Genomic DNA, 13,112 nt, shown 5'->3' on the forward strand with positions numbered 1-13,112 from the left:
CCAGGAGACGCGCCTCCCTTGGCGGCGACGGGCCTTTCCGGGGGGCGTAGGCGCGTCGGAGAGAGGGCCGGGCCGGCCTCGCCCTTCCCTTCCCGGCTGGTCCCTCTCGCGGGTCTGCAGCCCAGGCGGAGATCGGCGCGTAATGCCGCCGGGGGGAGGACGGCCCGCGCCGAGTGGGGTGTCGCGAGCAGGCCGGTTTCTGCGGGGGCTCGGCCTTCCTGGACGGCTGGGGTTCCCTCGAGGTGGACGACGGGGCCAGCCTGTGCCGTACTACCGAAGCCGCCCCCGGCCTCGTAAGCCCCCGGCCGCATTCACACAAGGGAGCAGAAGGCGCGGAGGTCGCGCGGGCTTCCCACGATGGGCAGGCCCGCGCACCCAGAGTCCCTTCCCGAACTTGGGGACCAGCGCCGCGGCCCTCGTCTCCCTCGCCTGCCTGCCTCTCCGTTGGCGGCGTAGCCCCCGCAAGGGCCTTCAACGGCCCGGTATCCGGCGCGCTTCCTGGGCGGCGGATCGCCCCCTCCCCTCGCCCGCCGGCCCGGAGTCGGCGCGGCGGGCCAGGCCGCCCGCAGACCCGCGACACTCCGGGCCCTCCCCGGCCGCTGCGGGCGGGTGGGCGGGGCGCTCGGGGCGTGGCGGGAGGGAAAGTGAAACCCCGCCCCCGCGCGGACGGATCCCGGGCGGGCGGCGCGACGTGGCGGTGCTGCGGCCCGACAGGTCGCCCGGGAGGCCGCGTTTTCCGCCAGGCAGGCAGGCCAGTGGGCCGGGCGGCGGCGTCGAGAAGAGGACGACCCCCTGCTTGGCTCCGGGCGCGCTGGACGGGCCACCCCGCCCGCCTCGGCCCAGCGCCCGCGGCAGCACTCGGAGCGGGGCGCCGCGGTCCGGCCCGGCGCCGGGGAGCGGGTGAGGAGGGCCGCGGGCCGGGCACGCGCGTGCGCGTGCCCTTTGTCAGGCGGGGGTGAGGGAGCCTCGCCGCTGACGGCCCGGCGCCCCTTCCCGCAGGTCGCGGCGGCGGCGGCGAAGATGAACCAGCAGCAGCAGCAGCGGCTCGCCGCCATCGGCACCGACAAGGAGCTGAGCGACCTGCTGGACTTCAGCGCGGTAGGCCTGCGCGGCGGGGGGAGGGGGCGGCGGCGGGGGGCGGCTCCCCCGCCCCCGCGCTGAGGAGCCGCATCTGTCTCTCTCTTGCAGATGTTCTCCCCCCCCGTGAACAGCGGGAAGGCCCGGCCGACCACGCTGGGGAGCAGCCAGTTCGGCGGGGCAGGTAAGGGCCGCTGCGGGGAAGGAGCCGCCCGCGTCGCTGCACGGCCCCGGCCCGGCCCTCTCCGACGCCCGTGGGGCCGCCGGGCCTCGCGCTCGCCCGCCTCGAGCGGCGGGGGGCGGCCTGGAGCATAGTCGGCGGGGCGGGTGACTGGGCGTCGGCGCCAAAGAGGAGCGGCCCCCTGCTGCCTTGGGCGGGGGCCCTCTCTCGCGGCCGGCCCGCGCATGCGGCCCCTTGCCCTTCCCTGCGGTGCGCGCATTTGGGAGGGGAAGGGGGTTGGCGGGCCGGCGGGGGCGGGCAGGGCCGCAACTAGGGTCTGTGTCATCTGGGGCAGACATGGGTGCGGCGCCCGGGGCACAGGGCCCGGTTGCCCCCCTCGGTTGCGGCCCTGGGGGCGGGCCCGGAGCTCCGCGGGCGCCGTGCGTGGGGCAAAGCCTGCTTCTCGAGCCCGCGGCGGGCGGCGTTTGCTTTTGCCGGCACTCGAAGGTCAGGGCTGGGCTAAGCGGGACGGCGCGTGTGCAGCGCCCGCGGAGCGCCTCGTTGCCGCCGCCGGCCCAGCACGCCGCGCTGCGCCCTTCCGCGACTGGGATGCTGGCGCTGAGTGGCCCGCGAGCGAAGCCCTGGACAAAGCCGGCGCGCGGCTCTCGGCAGCGGGACGTTTGGCGAGCCTCGCCAGGAACTCCGAGTGCAAGTTTCGTTCCGCGTTGAGGGCCCGGATGTGCTGCGGCGGTGGGGGCTAGGCTTGGAGCGAAGTGGGAGGTGTTCCTGGCTTGCTCTGCGTGGCTTTACCCCCGGCGACCCCTGTGGGGTTTTTCGTCTTCGTTAGTACTGCGTTAGGTGTTGAGAGCGGCCCAGGGTTTTATTGGCGAGATGGGCGGCCAGCAAAACCGACCAAATAATTAAATAAACAAACAAACGCTCCCGGATTATGAAAACGTCCATCCTTTTTTTTTTTTGACTCTCCCGTGACCCCTGATGTTCCCGGTTGTCTCTTCACGGTTGATGGGGAAGATCAGCCGTGAGGAGACAACTTTTCCTATTTTGCTTCTCTTCACACAAATACTGACCCTCTTGTATTTCAGCTCGTTGTGTGAACTAGGCCATATTAGGGTTTAATCTAGTTTGCTTGTTCTGCTTTTGTGATGGCTTAGTCCGGTATTCCTTGACTTGGCAGTATCACAGCCTCCTAAAATTATGAAAATTTCTAGGATCTTTCCCAGAGAATAAAAGCAATGATCGTATTGGTGTTAGGGTTGGGAAAAAAATATACCGTTTGACTTAAGAGAGATTTAATTTTTTTCTCAGTTTATGATCGCACAACTGCTCACTGTAGGCAAAATGAAAAGCAAAACCCAGAGCAACTTTTCTTAGGGCCTCAGCATTGCCTGATTGAGCTAAGGTGGGGAGGGTGTGTGTCTGCTGTCAGCACTTGCTCCCTCTGCACACAGGCTGAATGGGGGAGCCAAGCCCTGGGTGAGTTTTAATAGACGTCCTACTTTTCTCTTTGCAAGCACCATAGTTTTTGTCCAAAAATGGTGACCCCCCCTGTTGCTTGTGACTCTCCCAGTCTAGTTTTAGAACCCACGGCGGATGAACTGGGATAGTTTATCGTGTGGTGCAAATATAGCCTTCTAAAATATGTATGTTGTACTGTTATTAATGCTTACCGTTTTATCCCAGATGATGGTTGCTAAACATGCTTCTTGCTATTCTACTTGGTAATGTGTAGATGTAGATTCAGTCCTTAGTATAAGGAGCAGAAGTGGTTAGCCTATTGATAATTAGGCTTTCACTTGTCGCTTGGCAAGGAATTTCCTGTACATGCTATCTGCCTAGAAATTGAAGTGAAAATTAACAAAGCTGCAAACTAGAGAGCTATGCTGAGTGATATAGTTAGTTTTCTCTTTGAATCTCTTCATTTAGTTTCTAGAAAAGAGCAAATGCTTCTGTTACATCAATATCTGCATAAACGTTTAACGTCTTAAATCTTTTCTACATCTGACAATAATCCTTCTGTACAGATGTTGACGGAGGGACTATATTTTCAGAAATTATGTTTCTGATCTAAATATACCTTTTTGGAGGAGTTGATTTAGTGATTGTTCCTTGCCAAATCTTTCATATCTATGAGTAAGCCTTGCATGTGTTTTCTATGTGCTGAATATTAGATAAAAATTTGGCATGTCAGTTGTTCCCTACTATGTGCAACTTTATTTTAACACGTTGAATAATTCTGATGGATTTTGTGACTTTGAAATTTTTATAACCTGAAGAGGGGATTGACAAAATCAACTGGTATTAAATTTTAGGAGCAAGTGATAAATATTAATACAATGCTTACATGGAATCAAAACCTCATTATTTCTGTTTTGATCATGAAAAAATGTCTTTCAGAACTTTAACTGGCTGTGCCAAATCATATCTATACATCTAGTGTAATTTGCCTCGTAAAGCCTTTTCTTGTATTTTTGTCGTTTTTAAATAGACTATAGCACAAAATGTTCTACTTTCTTTGTAGCCTTTTTACCTTTATTTTTAAGCCAGTGTCTCCAGTGTAGAAAGACATCATGACTGATTATTCTAATTACTTTCTGGAAATTAATTAAAATAATTAGATTTGCAGTTCAGGTATATATTTATATAGTTAGATTAGCTTGGTTTGGGTCCTGAAATCTAGTTTGTTATGTCAGGCAGATTGCCAACTGGCCTGTTGACTTCAAAGATTCTTTGCCTCTGGAGGGGGAAGTGTATTTTTGCTGGCCCAACTTGTCTCTCTGCTTCTTTTCCTTGCAATGCTAGGATGTCTTTGTTCTTTAGCAAACTTAGAAGACAGTTTTCTGCTCATTGAAGAACATGCTTCAGTTCTTTTGGCAGGTGCTTCATGGCCAATATTTGAGGGAATTACAGTGCCCTTTGTTTAAGTATTCCTCTTCCACTGCAGCTCAGCTGTCCTATACAACAGATTTGTTAGTCACTCTTGTGTCTGATGTAATGTAAACCTGCATAACAGCTGGCAGTTCTAGTACTCAGTTCTGATGGACCTTATATTATCCAATAGTACTGTTAATATTAAATAATTTAAATTGTATTTGTTTTTTACATACTATTTGTTTACTGTTTTAACTGTTTCCCAAGGTGAAATGAGTACAATATTGACTAAGGTATTTCCAGTAATTCTGCATAGGGTGTTTCTCTGTTTTGTTTTTGGAATACTGCCAAGTCAGTTGATCAGATTGTTGCCTCTTACCACCTGATGGTTCTGCATATCAGTCCTAAAATTCATTGAATCGAAAGCAGCAGCACTTAGTGAAATGTGTCAAAGAGTGTAAAACATGAATAGGGTTTTTCATACTAGGTAAAAGTGGGTTATAAAAACCTTCACAATAGCCCGAGCCTTCTCAGCAGCCCTTCCTTTTGAAACACCACCTCACTAGCTAGCTCACTGCGCTCATCTCTCCAGCCCTGCTGATACTTCATTAGAAAGTCAAAGCAGTTTTGTTCCACCATGTATCCGGCCCTTAGATTAGGTTAGATCAGTTAAGAGATCCTACAGTTTTCCAACTTTTTAAACACATTGTTTATGCTTAATTTCATTTTTGTCTTGTCTTTCTTTGTGCCTGCCTGGAATCTGTTAGGATTGGGGCGAGTTATAAGTGCAGCATATTCAATCCGTTTTCCTGAATATTCTGACAGCATTTTGCAAATGCATTTTTAGGTATGCTTTGAATATCCTGTGTTTGAGATTTGGCAGTTTTGACATAAAACATGTATGTCTTTCTCTTTCAATGGTTAGGGTTAGGGTTTCTGATTACAATTTGAGACTTAAATGATATTTAATTCTTTTAATTTAATTGGGGGAAACATACCTGTGTTTTTATTATATTATGATGCTTAATTTTGATAGTATATACTGTATCGATGAGACTACAAGACGAGCTATCTGATTTGGTAGGCCAACGGGAAGTCATGTCAGAACCTTCCAGCATTTCCTCAGAAGTGAGAGAGCAGAGATCCCTAAAGACATCTTGTCTTAGGGAAAGCTTCCAGTTTCTTATATTCTCGTACCAAAACTAAGTTTCTGGGGTTTTTTTGTTCAAGTTAGACTGACATTTCTGCAATTCAGTATAACACAGTGTTCAGTTGAAAACTGATATATCTGAAGTTGCTGAGTAGATCGAGATTAGAATTTGCATGTCTGTTGCATGGCCTCTCTTGCCCACCCAAACCCGGCACTCCCCGTGGTTTATGGAGGAGCTGAGGGTTTTGAAGAGGGTTAAGAGATGCCTAGAACGCCGCTGGAGGAAGACAAAAACCAAACCCGACCAAACACAAGCTAGAGCCGTGATTAAGGCCTACCTTGTGGCGGTAAGAGCGGCGAAGCGCCAGTACTTCTCCACTCTTATTGCATCCGCAGATTGCCGTCCAACGGCCCTGTTTAAGATTACCCGATCCCTTTTAGGGAAAGGGGAGTCAGAAATCCATCTACAGGGCCGTGTGGAGGAATTTTCGGGGCACCTGCAGGATAAAATCGCTTGGATCCGGACCGAGCTGGACTCCAAGCATGAGACAGCGTCGGAGGAGATACCCAGGGAACGTACTTACCAGGTTATCTGGGACCAGTTCGATCCTGTTGAACCCGAGGAAGTGGACAGGATCCTTCGGACTGTAAATGCTACCACATGCCAATTAGACCCATGGCCCTCCTGGCTGGTGAAAGCAGTGTGGGAGGTGACATGTGGCTGGGTCTAGGCGATGGTAGACACATCCTTGAGAGAGGGGGTGTTCCCAGCAACCTTTAAGGAAGCGCTGGTGTGCCCCCTCCTCAAGAAACCATAGCTGGATCCTACTATACTGGACAACTTTTGGGGAAGGTGGTTGAGAAAGTGGTGGCTTTGCAGCTCCAGAGGATTCTGGATAAAACGGATTATCTAGACCCCTTTCAGTCAGGTTTCAGGCCCAGTTATGGGACGGAAACGGCATTGGTCGCACTTATGGATGACCTCTGGCGGGAGCAAGATGGAGGCAGTGCATCCATCCTTGCTCTTCTTGACCTCTCAGCGGCTTTCGGTACCATCAACCGTGGTATCCTTCTGGACCAACTTAGGGAGTTGGGGGTGGGCTGCGCTGGTTCACTTCCTTTCTCCAGGGTCGGTCCTAGTCGGTGTTGATAGGGAGCGAGAGATCTGGCCCGCGGCCCCTCCTTTGTGGGGTGCCGCAGGGTTCGGTACTCTCTCCGCTCCTTTTTAACATCTACGTGAAATCATTGGGCGAGATCATCCGTCACTACGGGGTGAGGTATCATCAATATGCAGATGATACCCAATTATACATCTCCATCCCGGGTGAAGTAAGTGATGCTGTGGCCACCCTTTCCGAGTGCCTGGGGGCTGTGGGGGACTGGATGGGGGACAACAGGTTGTGGCTGAACCCGGGGAAGAAGGATTGGCTGTGGATTGATGGCTCCTCGATTTCTGGGAAATTGTCATCTTTAGTTCTGGATGGGGTTGCACTGCCTCAGACAGACCCAGTGTGTAACTTGGGGGTCCTTCTGGACTCACGGCTCCTGCTCGAAGAGCAGGTGGCAGCCGTGGCTAGGAGGGCCTGCAACTTCGTGTTGTGTGCCAGTTATGCCCCTTCCTGGAGCAAGAGGCCCTTCGAACGGTCACTCATGCCCTGGTTATCTCCCATATAGACTACTGCAATGCGCTCTACATGGGGCTACCCTTGAAGAGTATCCAGAAGCTACAGCTGGTGCAAAATGCAGCCGTGCGGGCCATCTTGGGTTTCCCAAGATCAGCACACGTCACCCCTTCGTTCCCTGGGTATCTCCTCTGACCTGTCTCACGCTTGGAGTCCAGCTCGGTCCGGATCCAAGTGATTTTATCCTGCAGGTGCCCCGAAAATTCCTCCACACGGCCCTGTAGATGGATTTCTGACTCCCCTTTCCCTAAAAGGGATTGGGTAATCTTAAACAGGGCCGTCGGATGGCATTCTGCAGACGCAATAAGAATGGAGAAGTACTGGCGCTTTGCCGCTCTTACCGCCACAAGGTAGGCCTTAGTTGCGGCTCTAGTTTGTGTCTGGTCAGGTTCGGTCTTTGTTTTTCTCCAGCGGCGCTCCAGGTGTCTCTTAATCCTCTTTAGAACCCTCAGCTCCTCCATAAACCACGGGGAGTGCCGGGTTCGATAGGATAAGGGACGCCGCACAGGCACGATCCTATCCAAGGCCCCGGCCATCTCCCTATTCCAGGCAGCAGCCCCCAGCTCCCTCTGAAACTGCATTGGGTCCATCAGTTGCCGGGGGCGGACCAATCAAGTAGGTCCTGCCCCCCTGCGGAGGGGGGTGGCATATGAGAATCCCAAGGTCACCAGGGCGTGATCTGACCATGACAACTGGGAAAGATGTAACTCTCCCTCAGATCACATTGCCACTGCTCTGACAAGAAAACTAAGTCTGGTGTGAGGCCACTGTCTCGAGTCGGGTCCCGAATACTCTGAGTCAGGCCCATGACCGCCATGGTGGCCATGAACTCCTGAGCTGCCTCAGAGGCCTGCCCCAGGGATGGCAAATTGAAGTCCCCCAGAACCATAAGCCTGGGGAACTCCACCGCCAACCCTGAGACTGCCTCCAGCAGCTCAGGCAGAGAGGTTGCTACGCAGCAGGGAGGCTGGTACAGCAGCAACACTCCCAACTGCTTTTGGGCACCCAACTTGAAAAACAGGGTCTCACACCCGGCCACTTGTGGGGCAGGGCCCCTGAAGGCCACTAGAGACTCTCTGATGACAACTGCCACCCCTCCTCCCCTGCCCTGGCATCTCGGCTGGTGCCACACCTGAAACCCGACCGGGTACATCTCCGACAAAGCCACTCCCCCTTCTGGGCCCAGCCAGGTTTCGGTAATACATGCCAGGTCTGCCTCCTCCTCTGTGATCAAGTCACATATGAGGGGGGCCTTGTTGTTCACCGACCTGGCGTTAAGAAGATTTGATAAATAAACCAAGAGGAAATTCTGTATCCTGTTTGTTTGTTCCCACTAGCACTTGAGTAGCATCTATTAGATGGTTGGCTCATTCATGATCAGAAATTTTGGCTTTTTGTGAAGTGTAGATCTCTGGTTTAGAAGTAGCCTATTTCGTGAAAAATAATTTTAATGTGTTAATTTGTTCGACGTTACCCTTCTAACCCCCAAAGGATATGTGCACTCAACTGCATTCTAAAGATCAGGGATATCTAGGAACACATCTGGACTTATATAGAGGACTACATTATGCATTGTATGAAGAGCCTATTTTGTTCATTTTCCTTGACATTCACTTAACATCTTCGCTAAAAAAAGTGTGCTCTTTTTGCTTCTGATGGTTTATAGCATTGTTTGCCAAACACAGTAATACAAAACATTCAAGTAATAGAATCACCAATTATCTCATCCCGTACAGCAAGAAAAGCTAGATTTTCAGTATGATTAGCAAGTAACAGTTGTATCACTTCTAAAAAATGAAGGCAGCAGTTAAACCTTAAATTGGGTGTATTTTAAACTTGGAAACTGAGACATACCTTCTTACACTAGGGAGTGTATTACTAGTAGCCCGAGTCATGAGTGACATTTGTGACCCAAGATAGACAGATCAATGCGAAAGCGAAATTGAAAACTAATTGATAAGTCTTCTGCATGGCCATTGTATCTGTGGACTAAATTAGCATACTAAAAATTCCTTTTAAAATATTTCCATGAAAACTATTCAACATAATTCAAGATTTCAGAGTTTTTTTAAACACTAAAATGGGAGGTATCCCTAGAGAAAAAATAAAAAAAATTCCAGAACCTGAAAAAAGAAGCCCTGGTGCAGATACATCCTTAGGGATTTAAGTGCAGAATTTCTGCACGTGTGAACTTCATTAAAACATTTGCAACCTGTAAAATTAAGAGTTCTCAAATTTAGCATTACCATGACTCCTCATTGATAAAATGAATTTGTGCAACCCGCCCCCCTGAAACTATTTTGTTGGGGTTAGGGCTGGATAAGAAATAAATATACCACTTTTAAAAATGAAATTTTAATGTATACATCAAATTAAAAAAGGAATCTTACCACTCAATAGAAATAAGCAAAAAAAAATTTTCCGGTAAAATTTAAAAACTTATTTTTAATTGAAGGATGAACTTGCTTACTTTTGCATATTTCCTGAAATTTGGTTTTATTTTGAAGACAGCCAGTTTCATTCCACAAAAGTCAGAGGGAAAAAAAGGGGGGGTGCTTCCTTGCTTTAGATTAGCTCTTTAAATGCTGCAGCTCGCAAAACACAGGCGGTAAGTTGCTTTGGCAAGGTCTCCCCCCCCCCGCATAGCCAGACTGAGGTCACAGTCACAGCCCCTCCTCTTCTTTTTCCCTGGTCAGAGCCTTGTGTGGAAGCCCCCCTGCCTCTGAGCATGATTTCTCCCCTGAGAGGCGAAACAGCCTGTTGAAAAGAAGAAAATGCTCAAGCATCATGTAGAATTGTGGAATTGCTACTGCTTTGCTTTGGGTCAGTCTGCTCAGAAAAGGGTGCAAGAAACTTCCTGGCAATCTTCCATCTGTTGTCTCGCAAGCCCCCAGGGTTACAACCCCAACTTTGAGAAACACTTTCCTAGGCATTTTCTTGAATATTACTTTACAAAAGCTGAAGGAGGCCTTGAGGATTGGCTGAGACTCACGATTTGCCCACTCTGTAAGAAATTGAACATACAGGAGGTATATAACAATGTGTTCCCTATCTCCACTTAACAAATTTTTAATAATAGATATCATGAAAATAGATCTTACTTCTCTATAAAAGGAGCAATTCAACAATGCATATTCCTACAACTCTTATCTCTTACCACAAGGCTGCAATATGCTGATGTTTTACTAAACTAAAATACTTACAAATTCTAATAATATTAACTTTAATAAGGGACGCGGTGGCGCTGCGGGTTAAACCGCTGAGCTGTCGATCGGAAGGTCGGCGGTTCGAAACCGCGCGGCGGGGTGAGCTCCCGTTGTTAATCCCAGCTCCTGCTCACCTAGCAGTTCGAAAACATGCAAATGTGAGTAGATCAATAGGTACCGCTTCGGCGGGAAGGTAACGGCATTCTGAGTCGTCATGCTGGCCACATGACCCGGAAGTGTCTATGACAACGCCGGCTCCAAGGCTTAGAAACGGAGATGAGCACCGCCCCCTAGAGTCGGATTCGACTGGACTTTACGTCAAGGGAAACCTTTACCTTTACCTTTAATACATCAGCATCTGACTTCTCATTAGGATCTGTGATCCGTGATCACCAGGTGATGAGACTGCACTGAGCAGAAGCATCACTGGGTAGGTGAGTAAAGGCTGCAGCTTCAAAGTGCTGGTGTGTGGCCCACATGGGGGCTGAATTACCTGGATCACCCTTTCTCAAATGTTTTACCCAGAAGCAGTCTCGGGGAACTCCTACATAAACATCATATCTACAACTATATTGTACAGCATGCAAAGTTTAAAAATGATTTTTAAAAGATCACAGTCTGTTGCAGAACCCCTAGTGAACCCTCACGGACTCAGCTGAGAAACGGTTATTTAGATGAATTATGGCAAATGGCTTTGGCCCCACTTTCCAGAAACTAACTTAAGCTTAGTAGCTTATTAAAGACTTGAGCCGTAAAATATTTTCTTTCAGGCCTTTTTTTTAACCAGTCAGTTTGTACTAGAAAAACAGATTAGCAAAGCAATTAAGTAGTCTAACATGTAATTGCTACGTCCAGAGAAATGCTTTTTCAGGTTATAACAACCCAAAATTAAATTCTCAATTAGAGTTTATAAACTTGTATTTCATTATCAACAGCATTATTTGCAGCAGTTCTGTTCCAGTGTAAGCCTGTGGATAGTGAAGTCATAAATGACAACCCCTTGAGTCTGTTGGAATTGAGGGTTTGGATTCTGGAGTTGGTGGTCCAGCACAGCTGTCTGTCCGATACTGGTGCCCTGGCCCTGGCCCTGGCCTGCATTCCTGCTCCTCACTCTGTTGTAGCTGATTTCACTGGACCAACCCATTTGTAAGGCTCTACGGGGTGTTCTTGCTTCAGCCGCCCTGCCTTTTTTTGGAGTAACTTGCCCAAGTATTGATGGAAAGAGGTATGGAGGAGGAGGCTGGGTACGCGAGCAAATACCGTTAGTCACATCACACAGACAGCCTTATCCTAACTCTGAAAAAAAAGTGCTTTGTGCACACCAAAAACCCACCTGCTATTTTGTGGATATAGGAAATAATAAAAAATAAGGCCAGGATTGCAAATATGTGAAAAACTTTATTGGTTTCCAGCTATCAGTTGCAGATAGGTGAAACTGTTAAGAAGACTGCCAGTAATGGGCCACCTGTATTTTACATGTTAAACTCTTTGCAACTAAGTAGGTACAACAAACTACTTCTCTCAGATGGGAAAAATATTCCCAAATCAATTTTCTGTGGAAAACAGTTCTGTCTGGCGTTAATCTTCTAAAGTTAATATATGAAGTGCATTTTAACTGTTGATGATACATGCCATTATCTTCCCTGCCCATATTATTTAATCGTGAATATGATAACATGTTATTTAAAAATTGCTTAATCCATCTTTTTAGTCAAAACATTCTGCCTGAAATAAAAAAATGAGATTGATTTAATACAGCTATACTGAATGATGTGTGTAGTAGAAAATAAAAAACAAGTCAGTGAAAGTAGGTGGTCTCAGAACTTAAGGAGATGACATGGCTGATCAGGGAGGAACAGAGGTTGAAAACTAAATTGTTTGGATGAATCTGTCCTTAACACAGTGCATGTTAGATTTTGTTACAGAACTGTGCACTTCTTACATCTTGTCCAAATAGATTTAACTGCATTAGGTTTCTATTATTTATCTGTGACAATTGGGCACTTTTAACCCTCTTCCTGTTTCCTACAGTGGAGGGTGATTGTAGGATATTGTTGTGGTATTTGAATAAAGTTGGCTACCCTTTATCTCAGGATTTTACTTGCATTTTGTCATATCCGTTCCTTTGTGGAGTCCTGAAATTTTAACTAGCAGATGACTTAAAAGAAAAAAACAAGACAAGTGCCCCTCTGTAAATGTGATGAGGACAACAGCTGTTGTATTTCGTGTTTTTTCTTTGATTGCAGCTCTGGAAAAATGCTGAGCGTCTTATCATTTGGGGATGGGGAAATTGGGTTTATAAAGCTCCATTTACAGCCCAGCAGTGCTTCAGTTCCCTAAACTCTAAAGTTATATCCACAGAAGTTGCTGTGTTAAAAATTAAACAGCAGCAGATCTGTGAAACTGTTAAGACCCCAGTTTTCTTAATGGCTTTTACTTGGCTGTGATCTGATTCATTTCAGTTAAACAGACACATAATAAAATAATTGCCAGCATTTACCTACTAACTGTGACATTGTGGGGAGATTGTGCCTGTTTAAAAAAACTGTTACATGTTGTCTGATCTTTATCTTTCAGTGGTAAGATTCTTTTTAAAAAAATAATTGCCTGCATGTAATAGTAGAATATCAAGCTTTATTTTGTACTTCATTTATTTAGGTTATACTTATTTACTAAAACAAGCTGCATACAGTGATTGGATCTTAAAGAGCCTCCTGTAAAGTTTACTAGTGCTTTTTGTGACATTACCCTGTACTGTCATTTTTTTCTGAGGACTTTGTAAAGGCAGCAATTTCTCTCTTAAGTATTAAATACTGTTTAATATTTTATTTGAGTAACAGTTGGACACATACTAAAACAACAGTTTCACCTCATTTGTTTGTTTCCTAAAAGACTTAAAAGACTTCAGTATAAATTTCTGTTGCAAGGTAGCTTGTCACATCTTCGCA

At 47.8% G+C, this 13,112-nt stretch overlaps 1 protein-coding gene across 5 annotated transcripts in view; it reads left to right on the forward strand.

Moving 5' to 3' along the window:
- Positions 1 to 952: 952 nt before the first annotated feature.
- Positions 953 to 13,112, forward strand: part of TCF12 (transcription factor 12) — a 108,413-nt gene continuing 96,253 nt past the window's right edge. For 2 of the 5 annotated variants that reach the window (XM_063314499.1, XM_063314501.1), the window contains exons 1-2: positions 953 to 1,098; positions 1,189 to 1,261. In XM_063314499.1, the coding sequence (XP_063170569.1) occupies positions 1,021 to 1,098; positions 1,189 to 1,261 (151 nt within the window). In that variant the 5' untranslated portion in view covers positions 953 to 1,020. The remainder of the gene's footprint in view (positions 1,099 to 1,188; positions 1,262 to 13,112) is intronic. The other 3 variants (XM_063314498.1, XM_063314500.1, XM_063314503.1) reach the window with 2 other exon arrangements.

Source organism: Candoia aspera, chromosome 13 (assembly GCF_035149785.1).
Source record: "Candoia aspera isolate rCanAsp1 chromosome 13, rCanAsp1.hap2, whole genome shotgun sequence".
Taxonomy (NCBI): Eukaryota; Metazoa; Chordata; class Lepidosauria; order Squamata; family Boidae; genus Candoia; species Candoia aspera.